Consider the following 16553-nt stretch of genomic DNA (forward strand, 5'->3'; position numbering starts at 1 on the left):
GTCTTGGGTTTGGCCAGCAGCCCAGGAGGACCCCAGTATTGTTTCTACAGTTTTATTTGGCATGAAGTCAGATCCAGAGAAGATCTGAGTGCCTGGCATGGCACTCTAAAACATTTTGGACCATATTTTACCGTTTTGAGCCATCATGTGCATACAGTCCATCTATTCAGGAAATACAAATTGAGCACTCAGTTTGTGCCAGGCACTGGATCTGGATAAAATGTCTCCAGAAAGACTACAGTGTGATACAATATTGAATTTATAAGTCACCGTATACACAGCAGATTGCCTGTCACTTACCAGTAGAGTAGAAATTGCTAAATTTCTCAAGGCCCTGCACAACCTGGAGTGGGAGGGTCATAGCCCAGTTACATGTTATAAAGGGCCTCTGATTAGCTTTCAAGGGCTGTTTTAAAATTCTAGTTACAAATAATTTCAGTGAAAAATGAAAATTTAGCCACAGGGGAAATACTTCTTTAGGATACCTAGAAATTAGTCTACTGAAAGATTCTACAGGAGCCCAGGTTCTGAATGTGGGCAAGAGATACTGTGGCCACCACTATCCTAGCCTCACATATGGTGGCAAAAACAGCCCAGAGAGGGTTAGACTCGAACTCTGGGTGTCTCATTGAAGAAAGGGGCAGATTTGGATAGTTAGGTGTATGCTATTGGTCATTGATGAAAGGAATATTTGGTGGACATTTAATAGTGCTTCTTTTTTCCAGAAGAGTCTTTATTAAGTCAAGGATATGTCTTTCAACCTCTAGTTACTCAGAAAGGAGAAAGAGTATCTTAGATTAGGTCTCCTGTGGGCTACTCATCTCCCCTCTGAAATGGATAGCCGATCAGCTGGATCCTGAATCTTTTTGGCAAGCAGATGGCCTTCAGCAAAGGGGAGTAAACTTAGAATCCTCTCTGTCAGTCAGACTTCAAATAATTGGGGGGCTGTTGGGCAGTAGGGTGCAAGGGTAGTCTCCTTCACAAGCAGCTGCAGCTGGGCCTCTGCAGTGGCTCTCAGCAAGCCTGCATCTTTCCTGGCTGCCAGTAACCACACATGTGAATACAAACCAAAGCAAATACAGAAGTTCTGGGAAGCAATATTAAGCATTGTCTTTTGTTTCTTGTGCTGAGTTTCTTACAAATTGAAAAAAGAGGAAAATTGGCATGAATATACTGAAGTTTTGTCAAAGGAAAAGGAATACAGGGGATTGAATTTTAACCTGAATATTTCCCTTCTACCTCGTGGAACTACTCAACTTTTCTAGCTCCTCTGCATCCAGGCCAGGTTGGGATGGACATAGGGGGTCAGGCACATTGAGCCTACCTCAGTGGTTTCTCAAGGACTAGATCTCAAACAACACCCAGCCGCACATCAATAGAGGTAACACTTCATTCTGTCTTACATTGATTTGATCTGGCATCAGGGTTGCTGAAGGGTTTCCAGGAGGAAAGTTCCCTGTGAACAAACAGACCAGGATATTGGCATTACCTGGGGTTTCTTAAAAAATGCAGACTCTACCCTAGATCTACTGAATCAGAATCTGCTCTTTATCAGGATGTAAAAGGGTCAATCATGATCCTACCATGTGGCCTGGCACTGAAGGTTCAAGTGGGAGATGCTTGCCATGGTTTGGCGCAGGGTACAGCAAAAGGTGGCTATGACAATGCTGCTGGGCAGGAGAAGGATGGAGGTGATAGGTCGTGTGTGGAGGGGATCACTAAGCTTGGTAGAGACTTCTGAAGACTGCTTCTCTAAGATGTGTCTCTAACACAGTCATTTTCAATGTCATTTCAGTGTTTCCCGGAGACTGGACCCCAAGGAGCCCCTGGGTAGCCAGAGAGCAGCTTCCCCAATCCCAAAGCAAGCTTCCACTATTGCTCCTGGCTGCGAGAGCCCCCAGGAAACAAGGGCACAGGGCCCAGCAGGCCAGGAGGCTGATGGTCCCCGCAGGACGCTTCAGGTAGACAACAGGACGCAGAGATCAGGGCGGTCCCCCTCCGTGTCACCGGACAGAGGCAGCACTCCCACATCACCCTACTCTGTCCCCCAGATTGCTCCCCTTCCTAGCAGTACCCTGTGTCCCATATGCAAGACCTCGGACCTCACATCGACTCCCAGCCAGCCAAACTTCAACACCTGCACCCAGTGTCACAACAAGGTCTGCAACCAGTGTGGATTCAACCCCAACCCTCATCTCACCCAGGTAACTACTCTTTGCCTCGACTCCTCATTTACCCATTGTCTCATTACCATGTCTCCCTGGTTCTCTTTTACCAACTCTCTTCCCATGGTCATTTCCCTCAGCCACCAGCATCTGATGCATCTTCTGGTATGGTGGTATCCTGGCTCCGTGATGTGGTATCAGAGGATAAGGCCTGGCTGCAGATCTCTTGAGGGATTCCTACACCTTAAAAGCTTAGGTACAGTCCCAGAGTAGAAGATATTTTCTTTCCTGGTCTAAGTTGGGCCTGGAAAAAAGGCCTTGAAGAGGGCCAAAGATAGTCTTACGGACAACTTCTCCCAATGGTAGCTCTTCGGAGAGTGCTATGGGCAGCCAGAGGGCCAAAGGGAGGAAGATTTGTCTGGCCCTGGGCCTACCTCTCTCCTTAATAGTGAGACCTAGAGGGAGATGCTGGTGCAGAGAGCAAGCTTTTAGGGGAGACAAGAAACTGCCTTCCAGCAGGGATCTGGGAAGCTTCTTCTCTGAGTTTCAATTCCAGTTAGTTGGGGGCCAACCATTCACAAAGGGTGACAATGCCCTGTTCTCACCAAGAGGGACAATAGGACTGTTTCCATGAGTTTGGCCTCTTTTGTGCCTCAGAGGACTGTAGGTCCCCATCCTGGCTTTGTTCAGGATGTATTGCATTGCAGTGTGTTGCCTAGCCAAGCCCTTGGGGGCTCTCTTTGGTGACCTGGAGCCTGGGTGCCGGGTACTGGCTGATCTGGAGCCATTCATTTGAAATGGGTTGGGTAGGTTTGCTGGTTTCCTTCCACTCCCCTGGGATGACCCTAGAAACCTCTGCTTCTCCCCAAAAGCTACTCCCTTGGACAGGATGGAGAGTGGCTGACTGCAGGCGCAGGCAGGGGTGCCTCTGGGATTATCAGCAGCTGGAGCTGTTTGGGCCATGTGGAAGGGGGCTAAGTGAGAATAATTATTCACAGGTCAGGGTCTATATATGCTGTGAGGTGCTGTGGGTGTGGGATGTGTGGTTTGCAAGAGGTAAGTGTGAGATTCTGAGGAAGGATCTGTTGGTGTGTGGAGATGACTAAGTGCGTTTGGAGTTGCTCCTGGAGTGTGGAGGCTTCCTGAGGAGGCGTGCATGCTCGTGATTATTGCATCTGTGATTAGAAGTAGGCCCATCTATGCTCTTATGAGTTAGGTAAGTGGTGCTCAGTATTGAAAACAGTGTGGTCAAGGCCAGGAAAGCTCACCTGTGTGTTTCCACTACTGAGAATCCAGAAGCACCTGGTCTCACATAAGCAGGAAGGCTTGGTGGGTGGCCATGTCTCTGTGGAGCATTTGCTTCTTGTGTTGGTCTCACCTATCAGGGTTCTAGACTTCCTGAGATGCTCACTTATGCTACAGCCCCCCTCGTGGGGTAAGTGGGGATCAAGGAATACTACACATGGTGACATGAGCCTTCTAGTGGGCATTCCTTACTATATCACAGCCTCTGCCTTTAGGCTCCTTCAAACTCAGGACCTTTGGTGAGATGGGAAGGGAGCCAGCCTCTGGCTGTGCCTGGAAAAACATCAGAGTAGGAGGGCCTTGGAGACACTCAGTCCATCTGCCTCATTGTGCTGTGAGGAAGCTGAGCCTCAGGGCCAGTAGAAAAGGGGGCCTCAAACTTACTGAGGATTCACAGTATTTGTCAGAGAGTAGATTACTTAGCCAAGTACTTTAAACAGATGCTAGGGTGGACAAATTAAGTGGTTCTTTGCTGATACTTCTCAAGGGTTTCAACATCCTCAGGGGCATCAAGAGCTCCAAGACAATGCTGTAGTCAGAAGCCTTTCTCAGACTTGCTTTCACAGAGCATGGTAGGGACTTGTGTTCCATAGCACCCAGTTTGGGAAATGCCGACCAAGTCTGTTTAGCAGGTTCACACCTTTGGATGCTTTATTCTGTTGGAGCCTCCATGCAGAATCTGCTTCACCAGAGCTGGCTTTCAGTGGTGTTCCCATTAAGAGAAAGTAACCCTTAGCATATTTTTCTGAGGACTGACAAATCATAACTCTCAAATCAGTGCCATTGCCCTTTTTCACTTTGCAAACAGCAGATTCACCTCCCTCGTCACACTTCCAAGTGATGAGAAAACAACTTTTCAGGTTTTATTCACACATGATGTTATATCTGTCCTAGGAGAAAACATATATTCTGGATACCTCTAACTTGATGTTATGTTGGCCAAGAAGGCTTTTCTAGGATTACAATGGTGTCTCTGGGCTGTTTGTCTGGTTTGAGGTTTGCACATGTGTAAAAGGCTGGTTCTGAAATCAGGTATGGGTAGCAAGGAACAGTAGCCTTTTCCAGGAAACTCAGTTATAGCACTCACTTCCTTTTTTTCAGTTACTTTCCAGGAGTGGCCCAATTGGAGTAGAAAAGGGCAGGGTTTCTTCCATTCCCAGCATAGATGCACCGCAGGCAGTAGTCACCGGGGAGTATTATGGGGACCCTGTCTGGGATGGGGAGTATACCTGGAACTGCTAGGATGGTAATGCCGAGCCCTGGGTATGTCACTAGGATGCATTGTTTCACAATGGACAGTGGGGGGTCTGGCAGTCCCAGAGAGGGACAAGGGCCACACAAGTGACATGGAGGGTCTCAGGACCTTTCTGAGACCACTAATGAAGGTGCTCTTGGATCTTTAGATATGTAACCATGGAAAATGGAACATTTCTCATATGTATCATGAGTGGAGACTTGCTGGTTGGGGTGTGACTCAAGCTACTGCACAGATCAGGAGTGGGATAGAACTGTCATAAAGAATAGGCTGTATGGGGATCAATGAACAGAATGAAGGGCAAGAAGTGGCCACTACTGGTCTATGGTCACAATGATTCAGTAGTTTTGTTTTTGTGTCTCATGATATCTGTCAAGATCTTATTACTTTAGCAGGTAATGCAGAGCCGCAGACTAGGTCTGGAGTTGAAATCCACACACAGGTAGACCAGCCAACCTTATCTGTCCCAAAGCAGTGTCTGAGATCTGGAATCACTGTTTTTCTGGTCAGTTGGCCAAAGCTTCTCCTGTTAGTCCCATTAAAGTTAGCTGACTATGCTCACACAGACATGGCACTCATCTTTCTTTCTGCCCATTCCCATGTTGGTCAGCTCTGGAGGCTTTGTGGAGTAGAGAAGGCCTGCCATGTATTTTGCTGGATTTTTAGGTCCATGAAGCACATTGATACTGCATAGAAGATGGGGGAGAAGCTCAGAGCATGCTCCCTGTTTATAGAACTAGAGACTGAGTCTTATGAATTTAGCTTATTCTGGATCATTCTGGAGCAAAAGAGCCAGGGACTCAACCAATGGCAAGGTGTCCAGTTTTTTCCCAGGGACTCCAATCTATGATCCACTTTTTTTTTTTTCCTGAATGAGGCTGTTTTGGAACAAACCAGTGATTGGTGGAAGACTTTTTTTCCTGGATTTCTATAGTTCAGGGCAGGTAAATCATTTCATCTATTTGAAACCATAGGAAGAGACTAGAGCATTTCTTTTTGGGGTCTATACATCTCTCACCACCCACAAGAGACCTTCCCTCTGACAGTGCACTGACCCTAGGAGACCAGAGGTTTTAGCATTCAGTACTCATTGATAGGGAGAGGTAGGAATATGGCTTTCCTTTCTTTGATGTGTGTTTTGCCTTTTTCTTCCCCCACTGGGGTTTGAACTCAGAGCCTCATGCTTGCTAGGCAGGCGCTCTTACTACTTGAGCCATTCTGCCAGCCCATTGATGTGTGTTTTGGACAGCTACTGTAAAATTCCTAAATGTCAAATTTCTCAGAAAAGAAGCAGGAGTCCAGGGACTGACATCAGTGGCTTTGCTGTTGCCCCATGCCTGCTTAGGCCTGTCCATCTCTGCACTCTTTAGTGACTTGTATTTGGCCTGCCACTCCTTTCTACTATAGGAAAGAGGCCCTGGTTGCCCTTGTCAGGCCTCTATTCTGGTAGTTATGGGGAGGAAACAAGTCATGGGCATGTACCAGCTGAGCAGAGGGTGGGAAAACAAGGTAGCGTGGCCAGTGAGGCTAACAGTGAGATGCAGGTGAATGTGAGTACTGGACTGAGGTGGCACAACCCAATTATATAGGTCACAAAGCCTCTGTGCCCACTCAGAGCAGCTCCCACAGTACATTCTGGCCTGACTTCTAAGCAGCATTCCAGGAGTGAGTACTGTGTAGAGGCATGCCCAGGCTTCTAGTCAGATCAGTTGAATCCTCCCAGAGCACCACCTAAAGGGAGGCTTCGACCTGTGACTGAGAGGTTCACATTCCACTTCAGAGGGAGCAACAGAATGGGGCTGCCACCCCATTTCTGGCCTGCCAGGTCCAACAAACCCATTTAACACACCCCCACACACACGCATACATCCTCCTTGCTGTAGTCACTCACTTATGAGCCCCTCTTAAGAAAACTATTGAAGAGTGAGCATGATCTTGACCTTGTGTGTTCCTGGCCATGACTTTGTTGAGATCAAGCCAGGGCTGTTTAACTCACCACATCCCTTACCCCTATCCCAATGGCAAGCCTTCAGCCTAGGCAGTTACTCAAGTGGGTGGTATGGAGAAGGAGCCGATGCAATGGCTCTGAGCCTCAACTCTACTGCCTGCATCCCACTCATTTCCGGTAAGGACCAGAGCACCAGATGGCTTGGGGGTGGTGCTGTGAGTTAGCACTGATCCCTGTACTGTAGCCAGAAGCCTTTCCCCTGTGCTCTGCCCCCTTCTGGCCACACTGTCACTTGGATGGGATAGGAATGAGGAGCAGGTGTTAGAAGGATGCCAGTGTGCTGAAGAGAGACAAATGTCTTCTCCTCCTTACCAGGACAAGAGGAGGAACTTCACATGTGTCCAACCTTCCTTTGCCCATCCCCCAAATAAAGTGGAAGTGGACTTCCAGGTGGCCGGTCCATCAGGGGAGCCTTCTATCTATGTCTAGTCCTTGGGAAGCTTTCCTTATAGTAGCTACTTTGACCCAAACAAACTTTCAGTCAGTAGAGAAATGCCCTCCAAACTCTGTCAGTCCTGCTGCTAGTACATTTCCCCAGCCTGACCATGTTCCCAGGAGACAGGACCTTGGGGTACTTTCTTGGACCACTGTAGATTAGAGGCCAGAGTCACTGGGGACATGAGGAAGAGACAAATGTTGTGGAATGGAGGCTTTTTCATGACTGGAATCATTACGCATGGAGCTCTTTAACCACAAAAGAGAGGTATATGTTCAGTTGAGAATGAATGTGAAATTAACCTGGAATAGAAAATGTGGAATTGTATTCCTAAAACTCTTATTTTTATATGTGAGGGCAAAGGAAACAAAATGAAAAGAACGGAGTAAAGATGGAAGAGAAAAAGAAATAAATGGTGGTGGGAAGAACGGGGAGAAAGCACAAGAGAGGAAAGACAGGAAAGGGAGGTGAAAGGAAAAGCCAGAGGGAGGAGGAGACAGAGAACAAGGAAGTCTTGATAAGATAATCAGTCACTGGCTGGTAACCTGTTGGTTTTTCTGTTTGTACTATTTCTTCTTCCCAGGCTTTGGAAAGACCTGCTTTTTCCAGTCTGTCAGAGAGTGGCCCTCTCCCTTCTTCTGGCCCTTCTTTCCCTCTTACAAATGCTTTTTTTTTTTAAGTCTAGTACTGGGGTTTTGAACTCAGGGTGTCATGCTTGCTAGGCAGGTGCTATACCACTAGAGCCACTCTGCCAGCCTTTTTTTGTATTGAGTATTTTTTTTCTTTTTTTTTTTTTTTTGTGTTGAGTATTTTTTAGATAGGGTCTCTTGAACTATTGGCCTGGGGCTGGCTTTGAACCACCATCCTCCTGAGTAGTTAGAATTACAGGCGTGAGCCACTGGCACCTAGATCCACAAATGCTTTTTGAGCCCTTGTGATAAGCCATGAACTGTCCTAGACACAGGGGAAGCAGGCAGAAGTAAAGCAGAAATGCTGCTCTGCCCTTTGAAGTCTTCTGGCCAGTGTATGAGGCAGCCCTTCCACCAGCAACCAACCACACAAGTGAACACACAACCATACCTGGGAGTCAAGACCAAGCAAGACTAGGGGGAAATGGAGATACATTGGTGTGATTCTGAGACAAGACTCTTGGAGGATTCTGCAAGAAGGAGACATCAGGCTGTAGAGCTAGGTCCAGGACAGCAGGAGTACCATAAGCCAGGACCAGAGACCAGATTCTGCTGGGCCTACTGAGGTATTCAGATACCATCTTAAGGGTTTTGGAAGATAGCAGTGGGAAGGCCAGATGTGCATTTATTTGTTTGTTTATTTATTTTGGTGGTTCTGGGGCTTGAACTCAGGCTTTTATGCTTATTAGACATGTGCTCTACTGCTTGAGCCATGCCTTTAGCCCCAGATATGCATTTAAAACCACCCCTCTGATAGAGTCTCAAAGGACCCTCAAAAAGCCAAAACAATCCTGAAAAGACCAAAGTTGGATGGCTTATATATCCTAATCTCAAAGCATACTACAAAGCTATAGTAATAAAAAGAAAGTTTGGTACTGACATAAAGTCAGACATATAGACCAATGGAATAGAATAGATAATACAGAAATAAGCACTAACATATGTGTTCATCTGATTTTTGCAGTACTGGAATTTGTACTCTGGGCCTTTTGCTTTTCTAGGCAAGTGCTACATGATCCATTACTTTACCCTTAAATGACTTTTTTTGTTTTTGTGGTACTGAAGTTTGAACTCATGGCTTCACACTTGCTAGGCAGACACTCTACCACTTGAACCACTCCACCAGCCTTTTTTGTGTGCATGTGTTGGTTATTTTCAATATAGGGTCTCACGAACTATTTGCCCAAGCTGGCTTCAAACCTTGATATTCCGATCTCTGCCTTCTGAGTAGCTAGGGTTACAGGTAAGCCACTGGCGCATGACTCAAATGATTTTTTTTGTGATTCTGGGAACCTCAGGGCCTTGTGCATGCTAGGCAAGTGCCCTACCACAGAACTATATCCCCAAGGTCAAATGGCTTTTTTATTATAAAATTTTTTATTAGGATATATTCATTATACGGGGGGCATTCATAGTGATAGTTCTGATTAGGCTTATATTATAAATTGGTTAGATCATCTCAAATGATTTTTGACAGGAGTATCAAGACCTTTCAATGGGGAAAACACAAAAGGTGCTGGGCAAGCTGGATATCGACATACAAAAGAATAAATTAGATCCTTACCTAATTCCAACCATACATAAAAAATTAACCTAAAGCAGATCAAATATCTAAACATAAGAGCTAAAACTTATAAAACCCTTATAAGAAAATGTAGGGTAAAACTTTCATAACATTGGATCAGGCAGTGATTTCTTAGTTATGACACCAAAGGCACAGTCAAAAGAAAAAAATTGACAAATTGGACTTCAGGACAATTTAAGCTGTATATCAAAAAGTACTATCAACAGAGTAAAAAGTCAACCTACAGAATGGAAGAAAATATTTGTAAATCATATATCTAATAAGGAATTCATATCTATAAGATACAGATAAGTCTTAAAATTCAACAACAAAAATATACCCATTAAAAGAGCAACACAGAACAATCAGATGGACATTTTTTCCCCTCAGTATTGCATTATGAAAAAAAATCAAACCTACAGAAAAGTTGAAAGAATTGTTCAAGGAACACCCACAAATCTACCACCTGAGTCTATAATTAACTGATTATTCTCCTGGCTTTATCACACATATCCATCCTTCTGTGTATCCTGTCCCTTTGCCTGTCCAACTATCTATCTTTGTTGAATTTCAGGAGCTAGGGGTGTAGCTGAAGTGGTAGAGTGCCTGCCTAGCAAGCACAAGAATGTGAGTTCAACTCCTAGTAGGGGCAGGGTGGAGGTGGATTTCAGATACCACCATACTTCCCACTAATCACTTCAGCAAGCATATCATTAACTAGAATTCAGTATTTATTTAAGGTTATTTTAGGTAATTTTTACAAATAATGAAATATACTGAGCTTAAATGTACCATTCACTCAGTGATCTTTGAGGTGTCAGGTGGGTTAGCCCCAAAGGAGGTTGGGTGGTCTATAGAAAGTGAGAGTCAGTTCAGTAGAAGCCTGGGAGGCAAGGACCAGGTCTTAAGGAGAGGCTAGGATGAAGGGCCCTAGATGGCAGGAAAAGCCAGGAGAGGAGAAGGGTGGGAAAGCCAGGGAATGAGCTCTAAGGGTACTGGGAATTTTAAGAGAGGCTGAGACAAGGTAGCCTCTCCTAGAGAGTGGGACTGCATACCAAGAATAGTGTAAGAGAGCTGACTGGTTATAACATAACAGGTTATGTTACAGGACATAGTGGACAGACCTGCCAAATTAGGGAGGCCATCCAGAGCAGTGTGGAAGGAGTTTGAAGGATATGGATTGGTGGAGAGGAAGATGTACCCAGGGATCAGCAAGGAAATAAGAGTTTCTTCCCTTTATGGAGTTCTAGGTCTGTGAGACCTTCCAGCCTCATGAAGCCATTAGATTCTGCTCCTAATCTGGGGCAAGTTCTCAAGGACTCTCTCAGATCCCTGAATTGGCAAAGTTGCCTGTGGGCTATGCCTGGCTGGTCCAGCTGTGGATCAGTGTGTCCCTAGAACCCTATGGTGCCTGCTTCTAAAGCCTGGAGTCATCCAAGTGACAGGTGAAGCAGACTGTTGGTGAATTTGGGACAATAGCTATTGGGTGGGGTGGGTGATGTTTCCATTGCTGTGGGAGGATGAGGGCCAGGCCAGCTCTGACTCCCTCCCTCTGGTCTCTTCTTACTGCCCAGGGGCTATAGGAAGTTTGTGCCTCCTGTTGAGACCTGGCCAATGACTCATAGCCTAGAAAGTGATGGAATACATTGGCCAGTGAGGTCCTCCCAGGAACTTCTGGGTTTGGCACAGCAGGGAGGGCTCTTTTATGAGCTGTTTTTGTGATATTTCAATTTGTACCAAAATGGAAAGCATGAATGTAGCATCAGGTGTGATCTCGGTGCTGAGTGATCTGACACTGAATGCCTGCTCTCCCAGGGAGGGTTGGAGCTCAGAAGGTAGTGGCTGCTCTCCATAGGAAAGAACACTAAATGACATACATCTTTTGCCCTCCTTCTTTGCTGGGGGGCATGGTGGGAGAGAAACTATTACTGCTAGGGCCCTCAAAGCTTTCTGGCAGCCTCTCTGACAGTGACTGGGAGCATCCTGTGGGACCAGAAATGGCAAGCAAGGCTGTGTCCCATCTTCAGGGGCTGAGACACAGGGTGGTAGCTCTCAGGCTACCAGTGTCCCTGTGGGGAGGGAAGATATAGAAGCCCTTCTCAGAACTGCCCTTACCCCCACACTACAGATTCCATGGAATGAGCAGCAGGGCATGACTACTGCAGACAGATTGCTCACAGCTGCTCTTTCAAATTAAGGTTCACAGAGCCCCTCTGCCTGGTCTCCAAGCCTCTGGACCCTTGGTGGACTCTGTAGCTGCCATTCTGAACATTAAACAGTTTAAGTAAGGGAGCTCCAGGAAAGATTCTTCTTTAGAAGAAAGTCCTCTCAGAGCTACAGAGCCCACAGGGCCCTGCCATTCCAAACTCCCAGCAGGCTCCTGGCTGATTGGGCAGGGCACCTACAGAGCCTCTGCTTCCCCCTGCTTCTCAAGCCACTTATTGTCCCTGCATACTACACTGAGCCTTTCCATCCTTACTGCTACCAGGCCTCTACTGGGCTGTGGTGCAGGGTGTTCATGGAGGTTCCTACCAATCCTCTGAGATGGCAGATGGGCTTCCTTGCTGGCAAGAAGGGTTGACTTGATAAAAGTGTCTGGCAGAACCATTCACCTCAGAACAGCCTAGGAAAGTCCCCCAGCTTAATCTCTGGCCCTGGGACGTGGGGCATGAGGCCTGCACATATCCTCGCCAAGTGCCAGGTCAGGACAGCAGGATCCTAAGAGAGGTTTTTTATCATATTGTTATAAGGTTAGTCCCTCTTATTCTGGTGAGCAGATAGCTTAGAAGGTACCTAGGAGCCACAGGGGGCCTCCTGGACTCAGCCTCCTGAAGAGGAGGCGTCACTGTATGCAGCTAAGGAAGACTCTTAACTGCTACTCATTCCAAGACCAGGGGAGTCTGCCATGGCACTGTCCATGTGTACCCAACCTGGTTGGACAGGTGAATAAGGGGTACACAGCCATCATCTCTTTCTCTATTCCCCCTAGCATGGATATGGTAGAGACCTTGGTATAGGGAGAAAGAGGCTAGGATAGGTCCCTCCCAGCAAGCTCCTGGGGACCTGTTTGTGAGACAGAAAGAGGGAAGTCTTGCTGGATTCAGAGAGTTCCCTCCTCTACTAGTGTTCTCCTTTGAAGTTCTTGCCTGCCAGGCCTATCTACCTAAGCCTGGGCCTGGAAGGGACAGGATAGGGGTATGGTCAGGTCTCCTCACAGTCTGGAAGAGGCTGGCCAGAAATAACTGCACCCCATCTGGGAGATGAGTCACTGAGGGGCGTTTCAGCTGTTTCTTGAAGAGGTTCTATTTTAGGTGAGATGCCTGTGACAGCCTGGAAGACGGGGGCTGGGGAAAGAAGGTGCTGGTGATAAGTGCTAGAATTTTAGCATGTGCATTTATTTAGCCCTATCCAGAACCCAAGGCAGGGTCAACCCAAAGTCCCAAGACAAGGAACTTACCTCCCAGACTCTCTTTTCCAGAAAGTCTCATCTGAGGTCATGCTGTAGCCCACAGGTGCATGGAAAGCATAGGATCATGGGAACTGAGTTGGTGGCTGCCACTATGGTCAAAGGCAGGGCCTCCCATTAGGGAGTAAATCCCTTCCCAGAATCCATCTCAAGATGAGCAGAAGCAGAGCAGCGTGCCCTTGGGAACTCTGATTTTGATGGGAGTGAGTCCCTCCTCACTTAGAATGAATTTCGTGGGGATGGGGGCGAGTCTTTAGGGTGGGTCTCTGTGGCTTATGCTGTCCCAACATAGACAAAGCTGACTTGGGTCTTTAAAAAAAATGACAACAACAAAAACTCCTGGGTAGGTTATCAGTTCCTAGCTGGGGCTAGGCTTCCCACCTCACTGCTTCGGCATTGGTATTCTTAGAGTTTCTAGAGCTGGGCTGTGTTGTTGGAGGACTCTGCCAGTGTTTGCAAGTGTGACTTCCAGACCACTAACTTGACCTACAAAAAGTTGAGTGGCCTTCAGAGGAGGTGAGACTTTGGGAAGCATTGGTCTCCAGCTGGGGATCAGGAGCTGGGGAGGCTGTCAGGGCTGATATTGCCAGCAGCAATGCTTTCTATCCAGGTGAACACCGGACCATGTTGTTAAATCATCTCAGATCTTGGTTTCCTCTACTGTGAGCACAAAATGCTTGTGAACTTGCATTTTGAAGTATTTGGCACAAGGTGGTGCTTACCAAAGTGCAGTGTTCTCTCCCTCCTTGAGTGCTGCTGCTCTTGGGCTCCTAAGCAGGATACCTGGGGCCTCATGGCAGAGAACAGGGCTGGAGCACCCCTGGGGATGAACAGAAGGGGCTTCTGCCCCAAGGACAAGGTTGGTCCTTTCCTTAGTGAAAAGTGGGCCACCAGGGTATACTCAGAACTTTTGACTCTATCCATAGACAGGAGAACAGCCTTGGCCACCAGCCTTAGCTCATTGATGTACCAAATCTGGTGGCTTCAGCCTTGCAGGAGCTATGCTCTGTATCACTAAACTGTGAGGTTTAATCCCACAAGCAAACCTCTATGGGAAGAACCCTACACTATACACAGGCCTGAGAATACCAGTCTACAAGAGCTTTCTAATTATTTTGGGGTGGGACAAGAGATACCCAGTAAACAAATTAGTAGATAATTTTGGAAAGAATAAGCACTGTGAAGAAAATGCACTGGGTAAAGTGATACAGTGTGCCTGGGGTTAGTCTAGCTTGTGACCATGGGAGGCTCTGAGGAGGAAGTGATGCTTGATCTGAGACCTACACAGTGAGCTGTGCCCAGGGGTGGGGATAGTGAGTGCAAACACTTGGGTTCAGAAATGAGCTCTGAGAACCACATGGAAGAGAAGAAATCCCAATGTGTCTGGGGTGAGACAGCCAAGGGGAGATGACAGGAAAAGATGCCAGAGAGAGAGAGAGAGAGAGAGGAAGGCTGGGTGACTCATGGGATTGTGGTGAAGAGTTCCTCTAGTGTTACGGAAAACCATTTAAAAGGATTTGAACCTATAAGTAATATGCTCTGATACATAAGTAGGCTTTTTAGGGGGAAAAAAAGTAGTATTGACATATGTAGCTAAGTGGTAGAGTACTTGCCTAACATGTGTGAGGCCCTGTTTGATCCCCAGCACCTCAAAACAAACAAACAACAACAACAACAAAAACCAGAAAAAATGATCTTTCTTAAGAAAATCAAAAAGCTAAACTGGGCATGGTGGTTCACATCTGTAATCCCAGCACTCAGGAGCCTGAAGCAGGAGAATTGAAAGTTTAAGGCCAGCCTGAGCTACAGAGTGAGACAATGTCTCAAAGAAAAAAAAAATCCAAGGGCTTTTTCATTCTACTTCTCAGTTACTTACATTATTTTACTGTGTCTTACTTAATTCTACTTTCAAGATTTTTCATTATGGGACTGTCATGGAGTGGCTCAAGTAGTAGAGCAACTGCCTAGCAAGCATGAGGCCCTAAGTTCAAACTCAAGTACCACCAAATATATATCTTGTCCCTTCACAAGACTAACTTCCTTCAGGACAGGAATTCATGGTTTCTTTTTATTCCCTGTGCTTTCCTCTCTTACCTACCACTCTTTACTTACTCATTCTGCATGGTTGTATTGAATACCTACTGTGCACGAGGCACTGCTCTAGGACCATGCCTTCCCTTCTGGTTTACTTTTTGAAAGGTCACTCTGGCTGCTGTGTGGAAATAGCCAGAGGGGGCAGCAAGGGAAGGAGTGTGAACAGTTGAAGGCTAGCAGGAGGATGGTCACACGGATTGGTGAGGCAGAACTTTGGAGAGTGGATACAGGACACAGATCTGAGGTAGACCAGTGGGGAGAACTTGAGCAGGAAGGTATGGCAGGTGGTGAGTTGGTTTTGGTGGCTGGTGGCGGGGGGTGGGGAGTGTGTTCTACCCCATGTGCCTGACAGCAACTAGAGGGCAGGGAAGGACCATGTGCTTTTAGCCCTGCCCTCTAGAAGCCTATAGATACCCAGGCAGGAGCTTGGTGCCCTTACCTGTGCTAGGAGCCAGCCCTAACTATTATGGAGTACACTGACCTAGACCTTGAGCACCACAATCTTGGCCACGCCACTCCACTGACTGTGCTTTCTCTCCTCAGGTGAAGGAGTGGCTCTGTCTGAACTGTCAGATGCAGAGGGCTCTGGGAATGGACATGACCACTGCACCTCGTTCTAAGAGCCAGCAGCAGCTACACTCCCCAGCCCTGTCTCCTGCCCACTCCCCAGCCAAACAGCCTCTGGGGAAGCCAGAGCAAGAAAGATCTCGGGGCTCAAGGAGACCACAGCCTAGTCCTCACCAGGCTGAGACAGTCAGGGCCACCTCAGTGCCAGGGCCTGCCCAAGCAGCTGCCCCTTCAGAGGTGGGGAGGGTGTCTCCTCAGCCCCCTCTCTCCACCAAGCCTTCTACAACTGAGCCCAGGCAACCTGCAGGAGAGGCCCCGGGCAAAAGTGCCACCACAGTGCCCTCTGGGCTTGGTGCTGGTGAGCAGACCCAGGAGGGCCTAACTGGGAAGCTCTTTGGCCTTGGTGCATCACTGCTGACCCAGGCGAGCACGCTTATGTCTGTACAGCCTGAGGCTGACCCCCAGGGCCAGCCTTCCCCCAGCAAGGGGCCGCCCAAGATTGTCTTCAGTGATGCAAGCAAAGAGGCTGGCCTGAGACCCCCAGGCTCAGGGCCTGGGCCTGGGTCAGCACCTGGAGCCAAAACTGAGCCTGGAGCTAAGACAGGTCCTGGATCAGGGCCTGTGGCCCTGGCAAAAACTGGGGGAGCAAGCCCAAAGCATGGCAAAACAGAACATCAGGCAATATCCAAGGCTGCTGCCAAGCCAAAGACCACACCGAAGGAAAGGGCCACTTGCCCACTGTGCCAAGCTGAGCTCAATGTGGGCAGCAAGGGCCCAGCCAACTATAACACCTGCACCACCTGCAAGCTCCAGGTGTGCAACCTGTGTGGCTTCAACCCAACACCCCACCTTGTGGAGGTAAGAGAACTGGGCCAAGCATGCTCCCTTGAGCCTTGGTAAGGAACAAGGACCTAGGCAACTGGGGCATGGGAGCCAGAAAGAGCACAGAATGCTGGGTCTGAACAGTTGTAGCTAATAGCTAATGCTGCAGAGGGTCAGCATAC

The 16553-nt window shown here is 47.6% G+C and overlaps 1 protein-coding gene across 3 annotated transcripts in view; it reads left to right on the top strand.

Annotated features, from left to right (window-relative positions):
* Bsn (bassoon presynaptic cytomatrix protein) overlaps nt 1-16553 on the top strand; it is an 86872-nt gene that overhangs the window by 42778 nt on the left and 27541 nt on the right. For 2 of the 3 annotated variants that reach the window (XM_074059645.1, XM_074059644.1), the window contains exons 2-3: nt 1796-2204; nt 15526-16407. In XM_074059645.1, the coding sequence (XP_073915746.1) occupies nt 1796-2204; nt 15526-16407 (1291 nt within the window). The remainder of the gene's footprint in view (nt 1-1795; nt 2205-15525; nt 16408-16553) is intronic. The other variant, XM_074059646.1, reaches the window with a different exon arrangement.

Source organism: Castor canadensis, chromosome 17 (genome assembly GCF_047511655.1).
Source record: "Castor canadensis chromosome 17, mCasCan1.hap1v2, whole genome shotgun sequence".
NCBI lineage: Eukaryota > Metazoa > Chordata > Mammalia > Rodentia > Castoridae > Castor > Castor canadensis.